Source organism: Sylvia atricapilla, chromosome 16 (assembly GCF_009819655.1).
Source record: "Sylvia atricapilla isolate bSylAtr1 chromosome 16, bSylAtr1.pri, whole genome shotgun sequence".
Classification (NCBI taxonomy): domain Eukaryota; kingdom Metazoa; phylum Chordata; class Aves; order Passeriformes; family Sylviidae; genus Sylvia; species Sylvia atricapilla.
In genome coordinates, this window is record NC_089155.1 from 6,043,931 (window position 1) to 6,055,247 (window position 11,317).

At 44.5% G+C, this 11,317-nt stretch overlaps 1 protein-coding gene across 2 annotated transcripts; it reads right to left on the reverse strand.

The window, feature by feature from the left end:
- Nucleotides 1-198: 198 nt before the first annotated feature.
- TTPAL (alpha tocopherol transfer protein like) lies at nt 199-9,305 on the reverse strand. Of its 2 annotated transcripts, none has more exons than XM_066330622.1 (5): nt 9,258-9,305; nt 7,579-8,031; nt 6,670-6,863; nt 4,790-4,900; nt 199-4,086 (listed from the first exon to the last, which is right to left on the reverse strand). In XM_066330622.1, exons 2-5 carry the CDS (start codon nt 8,015-8,017, stop codon nt 3,811-3,813), a joined length of 1,020 nt encoding a protein of 339 aa, XP_066186719.1. In that variant the 5' UTR covers nt 8,018-8,031; nt 9,258-9,305; the 3' UTR covers nt 199-3,810. The 2 variants fall into 2 exon arrangements, with proteins under 2 accessions (XP_066186719.1, XP_066186718.1); XM_066330621.1 differs by lacking the exon at nt 9,258-9,305 and adding an exon at nt 8,465-8,979.
- Nucleotides 9,306-11,317: the final 2,012 nt, after the last annotated feature.

The window sequence follows — 11,317 nt, forward strand, 5'->3', positions numbered from 1 at the left end:
AATCCTGGTCCTTGAAGTTGCTCAGTTCAAGTAAACTTGTGTTCTCCAGCAGAGAGGAACACCTTTTGCTAATGCAGTGCTGTGGTGATTATGTGTAGTTGCAACTGTGTGTAAATGTGGAACTTGTGTGTTATTGATGTTTACAGTAAAATATCCCAACATGACACAAGACAAATGTATTGAAAATCTCAAATGAGCAGCTCTTACAATGTGTTTAATCACCCACTCATGCATCATAAACTTACACATTTTTGACGACTTTGTTTTATAAAATGCAATATAAAAATAAATTTTATCAAAATAAGATGTACACTTAACCACCCAACACCTCTAGGCCCACATCTAACAGAAGGCAAAATTAATATTTGAATAACACAACGCTTAAACTCATGCCAAAATGAGATTTAACAAAAACAATACTTCAGCCAGTTCCTGAAAATACCTCAGGGCTCATAACACCCATTTGCAAGAGTATAAATTCAAGTACTTTTATGTACAGTTTGCAGCTACCTTTTGTGCCACCTAATGCCAATGCAGTTCAAGTATCCTTATTATGTGCTGGATTTGGTAGGGATGGCTTATGTACTGGGAAAGGCATAAGAACCATGGAAAACAAAACTATTTCAAGTGGGAAGAAGGAAAAAAGTGGTTGTTGTGCTGTAAAAAAACCCCAAACAACTCCCAAGCAAAAAAAAAAAAAAAAAACTACCCCCTCCTGTAAGTTTTTCCTAGCTATTCCCTTAACTTGCAGATAAGAAGATGCTATACTTGACACAAACATTTATTTTCCAAAAGCTAACGTGAGAAATTCTGTGAACAAACTGATTTCTTTGCTATGAAGTGCTACAGCTCAAAGAACATTCTCAGCTCTGTAGCCAGTCACACATAAGCCAGAGCTGTGCTTTCTGTAAGACACGCCAAGCACTGGTCAGAGATACTTCAGGGTTAGAGGCACAGCTCAAGTAAAGCTGCAATCCTGGCTGAGTTCTAAAGCCAAGGAACAGCAAATTAGAAATAAGAGATGCCTGATAAAGCCTGGCTTAATTCAGCAGCCTGACATTCACTGCCCAGGAGCCAGCTTTAAGAAAAAAGCTCTGGAGGCACAAGACTAGCACTTTTCAGCATTGGCAATTGTGGTGGTTTAAGCCCAGCCAGCACTGTGTCTGCTCACTCACACAGTGCCACACCAACAACTCCTGTGAAGAGAATTCCACCCCAGCCAACCCCAGCACAACCATGTAACCTCACTTACTATGTTTAAACCATATTCTTTATTCTTAGTGAGCAGAGGAAAGAAGAGGGTGAGGTGGATCTAGTCTGCCTACTATTTAAGGCATGCAAGAAAATAAAACAGCCTGAAAAAGGATGAGTTTTGTAGAGGTTCCTCAGCCTTCTGCTGAACACCACTAGATTTATTTCTTTTTGAAGGACACTGAATTGGAATATCCAACCTCTATCTCTAGTAGTTACATAAGGGGATGAGAGTAGCTGTTTCTACAGTCAATAAACCCTCACTTCTAACCCTGCAACACAATTAAGGAAAGACTATCAGTCAGGCCTTCATCTCTAGGTTAGATGGTCCATTCTGATTTTTTCACCTGTACATTGTGACTGGAATTAAGAGGCACTAAAACAACAGAGGCACCACTCTGTTCTAGCAGTTCAGCAGTGTGGGCAGCCACTTATCTGTCCAAGTCCTGGTGCTGTGTGCTACTGGCTTCTGGGTGGCAAAAAATGGAATTAATTTCTGCAAAACACAGAACATATTCTAGTCACAAAGGAGGAGCTGCCTAGTAGTACTCCTTTTCCTTACTATATATAGATTAAAATGGTAGTTTCTTTTTTTCCCTGCACTAAAGGTAACAGTTATCAAAGAGGAGTTGCAGTTGATGTCTAAATGTAAGAAAAATGAGATGCTTTCACTGGAAAAATTAATCTCTTCACACCTTTAATCTACAACTGTTCATGTGATGAGTTTTCTGCTCCTACAGATTCTAAACTGCCACCCAGAAAAGGAAAAAAGCTTCATGGTTTTACCCCTTTTCAGAACTCAGTCTTTTTTTCCTAATGTTAGATGACAGGTGTGGCATTTGTCACCCCTCAGTTCCAGGATGAGGTCTGCTGCCAGGTCAGGAAGTGGTTACAGTCGTAGAGGAGTCTCCTTTTGGCAGTGCAGTCATGCTGCAAGGGGGCTGAGAGGAAGAAAGACATTCAAAACAGAGTTTGGCACTTTGAAAAATGAATGTCTGAGATCCTCAAGATAATTTAGTTTTATATTTACAGAAATGTAACTGGTGCCTATAATCACATTTGGCACTAAATCAAGATTTCATCCAGAGAAAGTGCTCTAGTGATAAATTCCAAATTAGAAGGGATGTTCTTTTCCACCAAATAGTGAATTATTTCACCTTGAAGTAACAGACTGAGCTTTCCCTGTCCTAGTGAGGTTTCCCATCTCCACACCATTATTGTGCAGAAAAATGTGTGCAAAGAGCGTGCTGAGAGTTAAGTTCTAATTCAAGACCATTAAACAAAATGAACTTGGGGAGTGGGAACAGCTTATTCAGACACAAGTATCTTACCCTGGTTTGACATCAGTTAGTTCTGTCTCTAGACAAAGACCTAGAAGCACAGGCATACAAGTAATGGGTAAACATCACAGAGATGATTCAAGTCTAACTTCATACAGGAATATGACAACCAAAGACAAAAGAGGTCAACAAAGTTAAAAACCAAGTTCTAACATTTCACAGAAGAGCTGACAAGCACAGTGAACAAAATGCTACGATATCAGGAAATTTAAGAATGTGCTTTTTAAAAGCCTGTCTGCATTTGGTTTCACAGACTTAAAACTCAAATTCAGCCCAAAGTAACAAGCTAAAGCAGCACTTTGCTGTCTTACATGAAGTATTGCCTTCCATACATCACATATCAACTGCTACAAAACGTCCTCACACATCCTGGGTGTGAGGTACTTACCCAATTCCTCATCTCAACCAGAAAAGAACTGTCAATGTGGGAAGGTGGCTGACACAGCTTTCTTTTATTTGGTCCTGAACCTCATTATTTGAGGCTGTTGTCCAATCAAAAACCTTAGTAAATGATCTGAAAAACTTGCTGTTTTCTGAAAATGAAGATTGCATCTGCTGTATAAACCTTGGTATAGGTGTTGTGATAGTTAATCCATCACAGTTCTTCCAACTGTGAAGAAGTTTAAGAGATGATCTCCATACAGCCATTCATGAGTAAATTTTGTTCTGTATTAATTTGAAACAAATATTCACTGAGATACTTCAGAAACACCAACTCACAATCTGAACCACATAACAGAGGATAGGCCAAGTTAGACTTTTGTGGTTTTAAGCAATCTTCACTACAAATTATATTTGCAGGGGTTCAAAAGCCATTTTCTTGCCTTGGATTACTGGTGTTTGCAGAAGGGGAAGGGACCAGATGATCACAAAGCTCGTAAATCATCCTTACTTTTCACCTGTGTCGGATGGGGACATGAAATCTTCAAGCTTACCTATCTGCAATATTTTTTTCCCTTTATCATTAGAAAGAATAGGCCACTTTGCACCATTCACACAGAGGTTGATGAGCCTCAAGTCTTCTACATAACTTGTGCTCTTTGCTTTTACCCTCCCTGAACTCTGCCCTGCCCCCATTGTGCCCTCTCCAGCTTCCTTTGGTTCTACAGTGTAAAGTGCCTCAGCAGTCAGTCCCTAAACTGCAGGTTTAGGAGTAAGGCAGAGTTCACAACATCACCTAGCAGAGCAGATCTTAACTGTGCTGGAAAACTTCCCTCTGTTAGTAACAGTAATAGAGCTGAGGTTTCATCCCTCGCAGGGCATCATCACACTGCTTCTCCTCAGCATCCCCACTCACTAGCAGGTCGTGGGGAGAGCTGTCACACGGGAGCACCAGCTCTGAGAAATCATGCAGGAAATCCTCTTCAGAGGCCAGCAGCAGCTCGTTCCAGGCAGAGATGTCCAGCTTGCCTGCAGTACCGCCGTACTCTTCAGGAAGGATCACTGGAGGAATGTTTTGGTGAAGGGAATTCAGATCACAGCCATGAAGAAAAAACTGAAGAAGAAAGCAAAAGAGCTTTAAAAGCGCACATCAAACACTTTGCAGCAAACTGCTGGAACAGTCAGCTAACAAGCTTATTTTGAGCTAAAGAACAACTTCAAGAAGTGATGTGTTCATGGGCAAGTGGCAGCATAGAACAGTGGGCAGGACCAGGCAGACACAATAGTGAAAGAAGTCTTGAGACAAAATCCACACCTTGTGCAGATTAAATTCCAGCAAGAGAGACTTGACATGTGCCTGGACTGAGCTTCCAAATTCAGTTCATCCCCAAATTCACTTATGGGATTGAAAGTACTTATCCTTGTGGGAAAAAAATCATCCTTGGCAACCACACTCCTGTGAAGAGGACACTGCTGCCACAGAGGACCCTTGCACAGAGCAAGGAAAGGGCAACAGAGTTTCCCTGTGACACCACGTCATGAACAAAGTGCTACTGGCAGAAATAATCCAGCCACAGGGATAATGCCCTGGATACAGAGCATTATTGCCCTACTGAGTTCCTCAAACTTTCTGTCTTGCAGAGAATTTTCCCAACAGGCATATTTTTAAAAATTAAGGCAGAAAGTAAAAAGGCACCAACACTTTTCTAACTGTCAAGTATTGTATTTTTGATTTTTTTTTTTTTTTTTACATAGGAGTGGCCAAGCAAGTACCTTAAAAACATTAATATTAACGTTAAAATCACATAGATCCTTACCCTGTTTGCGATCTTTTCCTTCAGAAAAGGTTTGATGATTGCAAAAATGCCTTTGAATATACGAGGCTCATTTATTATGTTAACAGCCTTTATTCGAATGGGGAATCCATCCTGAAGGGTAAAGAACATTTTTACAATGCGGTTTAAAAAACATTTGCCATCTTCTTCTTTTTGAAATGTCCTGAGACTGACTACCAGCAAAACCCACTGGCTCCCCAGCTTTAATCTGAGGTACCAACAGAAACCAATACAACAACAGAAATTCAATGTGTTACAGAGAGCAGTCCTAGCATGACATCTGTGAGCATAAAAACCAAGTCAAGGGACAAGAAAACCTCCATCAAAAACTACACTGCAGTCAGTAAATCCTCATTTCTAATGTTGATGTTTATCTCCCTTGACAAAAACACTGAGATAATCCCTGTCCTTTGGCTATGCCCAGCCCTGATAAGGATGCAGCCACAAAGGGATGGCTGCAGCTCCTGCGGAGTGCACCACACTCAGTGCCAGAGCAGGCTGCTTCCAACAGTGTGCCCAGCAACAAGACTTGGTGCCCAAGACACTCTAAAATGTATTTTTAAGTGAAGAAGGAATCTAATATCACTAGGACACACTGTTTCCCATACAGGACAGTTTAAAACAACAGCTTATTTTGGGATTTTTGCTGCAGAAATTTATTTGCAGAATTATTTTTCATATGCAAAAGCTCATGATCAGCAATTAAGGACTCAGTGACATTTCTTTCCCCTATAACCAGCTCTACATATACAAATCAGTCAGTGCTTGGAGTGAAAAGCAGACAAGAGGCACTGCTGGAGCATTTTTCTCCATAGGAACGTAAGTGAATTACCTCATCTTTACAGGAGCTGCAGCTCAGCAAGGTTGATGCAACACATTTATATTCCACCATACCTTTATGTCCTTCCCCATGTCCAGCTATTGTTTTGTGAATATCTTCCAGTAGGAACAGCAGGACACTCATGGCTTTATTTGTACAAATTAAATATGGGCTTACAGTTAAATGACACATTTAGATCATAATGTAAAGGCCTTCCTTAACTCATGAGTCTCACCTCCATACATTCCCCTGACTCACCCTACCCTTCCTGATCCCCCCATGGATACAATAAAGGACATAACCAGCTCAGGCCAGAGCAAAAGTAATGATGGAATGAACCCATTTGAGAGACATTTTCTCATCTCACCCCTCCAGACTGCATCAACATCAACTGAAATCATCAGACCACCCTGCCACTTTGGCCAGGCTACTCCTGAATCCTTTCCCCTTCCCGTTTTGTCCAGCTTCACTGTGTTTACACCCTTGCTCTCCAACACTTTCCTTCCACACAACCAGGCAGAGATGTTTTCATTACTGTCTCTCCTGCTGCCCCTGTGCTAAAGAAGCCTCTCCCTTCAGGGCATGGATGGAAATCCTCCTCAAATCACACCCATTCAAAAGTCCTCTTAAAATTTTTGCAGCAGCACTTGAGTTGCTGGGGCACTTGCCCCATGGTTGGCTCCATCTCGGCTGACAGGAACCTTTTAAATATCAGGCCATTTCCTCATTGTCTCCTCTCTAACTGCAATTATCTGATCTCTTTCATCTTACTACTACCTAGCAGAACTGCTTTTGTCTGTTCCAACTCAAAGTCTGCATTTCTAATGCAAATTTAGTTTTAGGGATGCAAAAGTCAAAAAAAAGGGGGCAAGTGAGGTAAGTTGGCTGTAAGGGTGTGAGAAACTGGTTGTGCAGAAACATATTTAACTCTGCTAGTGAAGGCCAGGATGGTGAAGTCTGTGGTGACACAGTCAAGAATTCTACACACAGAAGCAGTCATTTCCAATGCACAAGCTCATTTTCCCACCAGTTCAGGTCTTACCTGAAGAATTCCAATCACTTTTTTGGCTACAAAAGGACCAAAATGAGACGCCTTAGATAAGCTGACTCCTTTGTAGTCTGCCAGGATTACAATTCCATTCACCTGGGTCTCTTCGGACTGAATGAGTTTTTCTAAGGTTAAGTATATGGCACGAATGTTCTCAGTAATCGGATAATTACTGGGTGTCCATCTGTCTGAGGTTACAAGACAGGGATGGTAAGTTGGAGAGTGAAGATAAACTAACAATACACATTCCAAAAAACTGACTTTCTGTTTTCCTGGACTCAAAAGTTAGTCTGTACAGCCACAGTTCTAGTTCAGAGCAGCCTTTCTTAAGCAAGAGGTAAATGGCAACTCATGTTTACTTCAGGGAGCAAAGGCAGTGGTTTTAAGAACCCCATTCTCCACCCAGCACAGCTCATTAATAACAGTTTCAGCTCAGAAAGAAGGCAGGTAAATGGAAAAGAGGAGAATGAATGATGAGAAATTTACAGCAAGCCTGGCAGCACCAAAAGCACATGAAAGACTCTGATTATTTACACAGGAATCAGAGCTATAGGCTTCTCTCTGTGTTTATTGTAAAAACAAATTACAAACCTCTAAGGGGAGGCCGGCAGCCCTGCTTCAATTTGAGTTACTGTGTATTAATTTTTCTTGAACTGCCTAATGTTTCATCAACCTACCTCACCGGATTTTCATTTTGCCCTGACCACAGTTATTGCTGACACAGGAAAAGGAACTGGAATAACGCTGGCTAAGGACCAGCATGTGCCTTCCCCAGTCAGCTTTCCAAATCTGAGAGAGCCCACATGCTCTGTGCAAGTCACCACTGTTCACAGGAGAGCAGGGAACAGGCTTTTGGCCCAGACACACCTGGAGCACAGGGAACAGACCCTCAGGACTGCGTACCTGGGCGGATGCAGACGACGTGGCGTCCCTGCGGGTCCCGGTGAGGCAGCACAGTGACAAAGCCTGACTCCAGGACAGGCTTGATTGCAGATGGCTTCAGGTTACTGAACACCTCTGGCCAGGTCCTCCTGCAGGTGTGGTAGTTCACCAGGAGCTGAAGAGCTCGATCATAATCAAACTTCCTGGCTCGGAGGAACCTTAGCAAGAAAGCATCGTCCAGGCACGTCCCCAGGGAGGGGTAGTCCTTGCACACCATATCTCGGAGTGCCTGCACGTCTCGGAGCCTCCATTCGGGCTTCTCCTGGAGCTCCTCCCGGGCTTTGGTCACAAGATCAGGAGACAGGGTACAGACATACTTGGGCCGGTCTGGCAGGAGCTCACTGTCTGATGGAGACCCTGCTGACGGACTTGTCCTGGTGCAGTCGCTCTCTCCTGACATAATGCAGCAGGAATCTGTAAAAAAACAAGTGCTGCACATGACAAACAAACCCACAGATTCAGAACCACACTGACTGTCTACATATTTATTATGTTCTGTATCCCTCTATTTCCCAACTAAAGACTTGCCTTTCCAAGAACCACCATTACAGTAAAGGCACTCGATTCATTTTAATTCTCCTACCAGGATTAGAAAGTGCAAGTTACTCTAATCTCTTTATCATACCTAGCAGGTAGAATGCTGCCTTGGATGAAACTTAACCAAATAAAGTTAAAATACACAATTACACAGCTTCATTGCAAAACACTGCATTTAATTTGCCTTAATGTTTATTTCCTACGTCTAGTTGGAAACTACAGCAAAGCAAACATCCCAGTTTGTCACAATTTGGTCAAATTACACCCTCTTCTGTGAAGCTCCCTGTTCTCTGGCAATGCATGCACTTACCAGCACCTCTGCCCACGTGAATGTTTTGAGCAATTCAGGAGGAGCAGCACTCAGGAATATAAGAAATGGCTGCAGTGCACAGACTGGATGAGCAGGTAAGAAAATTACACACTCCTATGCCAGCACTGCATGGGTACTGAGGCTGGCTCAATCTAATTTCAACTTTTCAGTGTGATGCCAGTATGTCTGACCTGGGAGCTGAAACTCCAAATCCAGTCACAAGTGGATAGAGATGAGTAAGAATTAGAAAGCCATGAGCCTGCCATAATTCCTGTAGCTGGGGCTGGCAGGGAAACAAGGCTTTATTTTGCTGAGCAGTTCACATTCAGAGTCACTCACAGCACATCACACCGCTCCTGGCTGTCATACAGAACCGCCTGCCACAGGGACACTTGTCACCCACATCCACCTTCCTCCTGCACTGACAGACTCTCAATGCCTCGCTCCCACCTCACCTTCCCTGGCTACCCGGGACGGCCGCCGGGATCGTCCCCAGGGACGCGTTTCACCCGGGAACAGCCCAGGCCGGGGAGCACCCAACCCCGAGCGCCGGAGAGAGGAGACTGCCAGGGGCCGCCAGACGCTGCGCGGCCCCTCAGCCCCCGGGCTCCTCAGCCCCCTCAGCCCCAGGCCCCTCAGCCCCCGGGCTCCTCAGGCCCCTCAGCCCCCGGCTCCGCAACCCCCGGGCCCACAGCACATCCGTACCGGAGCTCCCGGACCCCGCAGCCCACCCGTACCAGAGCCCCCGGAACTCCCGAGGCCAGCAGCCCCCAGGCCCACAGCCCGCCCTTACCGGAGCTCCCGCGGAGCAGCCGCGTCCCGGCCCCGCCGCCCCGGAACGGCCCCGCCGCTCGGAAGTGACGGTCCGGCCGCGCCTGCGCCATGGCCGCGGGGCGGGGCCCGAGCCGCCGGCGGGGACAGCGCTGCTGCGGTTCGGCCGTGGGCTAAACCCGGCCGTGGGCCCGACCCGGCCTGGGCCCGAACCCGGCCGTGGGCTAAACCCGGCCGTGGGCTAAACCCGGCCGTGGGCCCGAACCCGGCCGTGGGCCCAAACCCGGCCGTGGGCTAAACCCGGCCGTGGGCTAAACCCGGCCGTGGGCCCGAACCCGGCCGTGGGCCCAAACCCGGCCGTGGGCTAAACCCGGCCGTGGGCCAAACCCGGGCTCCCTCCATCACCGGCCCCTGCTCCGTGCCGCGAGAGGGGCGCCCGGGGACTCTTGCCGATGGGACATCTGCCCTTCTGTTCCACCTCATCCTCTGTGACAACGACAGGCCACTGCCTCCGGCCGTGAGCCACGAAGGCAGAATTTTATATACATACATACATACATGCATATATATATATACCTACATACATACACACATAATTTTATATACATACATCCATCCATACCTACCTACATACGTAATTTTATATACATACATATATGCATACATACATACACACATATGTGTGTATACACACACATACATATATGTATACACATATATGTACATATACATATATATATGCACAGACATTTATGTAAGTAATACACATCTTTTACAAGACATATTTTATAAATGCATTTTACACCTGTAAAATAAATTTTAATGTATAGACTATTATGTATGAAATATATTTTTATTATGCATATGTATGTGTGTGTATGTATATATACATATATATGTATGCATATATATACATTTAAATACACTTATGCATGGATATATGTAATGTGTACATATATGTTGTTGCTATTTAATGTATGTAACTATATAACATACAGCAAATATCTTTACCTATATAATCTATATTATTAGAATATAGGTAATAACCTATATTATTTATATATAATATATAATCGCATATATAAAATACATTTTTATGTACATACATATATATGCACACACACATACAGAAGAACATAGATATCCTATATTTTTTCATATATATATATATGCATCTCAGGGCCTCTCCCAGCTAGAGCACAGCCTTTTTCCTTCTATTGTGGGAGGAAAAACCGGTACTTGTGAGGCAGCAGCGACCCGATCAGAGGGGAAAGGCAGCCGAGAACGGGGCCACAGCACCATCTGCGGGACTAAATGTTAATAAAAGGAGAATTTTGGGGTAGTTTGGTTTGGTTTTTGACAGGATAGAAAACCTTACAATCCCACACGAGGTCAGGTGGTGATGCCTGACCTGTCTGCATGGAATTTGTAATTAAAAAAAAAAAAAAAAAAAAAAAAAAAAGTCACTCCCAGGTTTGCAGCATTAAAAAAGGTTCACCGGGGAGTGCTGGGGAGGGAGAAGTGGCACGTTCATCCCCACAGATAACACAGAGGTTAATTGGAAATGCCTCAGCATCCTGACTGTCCCCAGGTTCCTGCCCTTCCCTCTCGCTGTAAGCCGTGTTCTCAGCCAGGAGAGGGAGTCAGAGATAGTTGGACAAAGAGTGGGAATCCCGGGAAGCCGCAGTGGGAATCAAGGCCCTCGTGCGCCATACAGGACTCAGCTGATTTGTTTCTCTGCCAAGGGTTCACCCTTCCAAAGTAGAAAATGTTTCAGTGACACTTGGTTAGAGATATGCCAACATGGAAACAAATGGTGTATCCCAGGTGTCCACCTGTGTTCCAGGGAAGGGGAACACATCCATTCCAGCCTGTGCTCGTGGTCAAGCCCAGACCTGGGTGCAACCTGGCAAGCTGCTGCTCGAAGCTGGATCCAGCTCGGATCTGAGTAAACTGGACCTGTTTTTGATGTTGCTCCGTGCCCTTTCCAGTAGATTTGTGGGATAAATAAGGTTGGAAGGGACCTCAGGAGGTCAAGAGATTTTGCATTGCTCCCATTTCCATTCATACAGCTCCTGGGCA

Excerpts from the sequence above, each read along its gene's own strand:
- TTPAL (XM_066330622.1), bottom strand. The coding sequence starts at position 8,017 with ATGTCAGGAGAGAGCGACTGCACCAGGACAAGTCCGTCAGCAGGGTCT. Across the intron at positions 6,864-7,578 it reads CGTCGTCTGCATCCGCCCAG|ACAGATGGACACCCAGTAAT; the intron begins GTACGCAGTCCT and ends TTGTAACCTCAG. Across the intron at positions 4,087-4,789 it reads AGGAAAAGATCGCAAACAGG|TTTTTTCTTCATGGCTGTGA; the intron begins GTAAGGATCTAT and ends TTTCTTCTTCAG.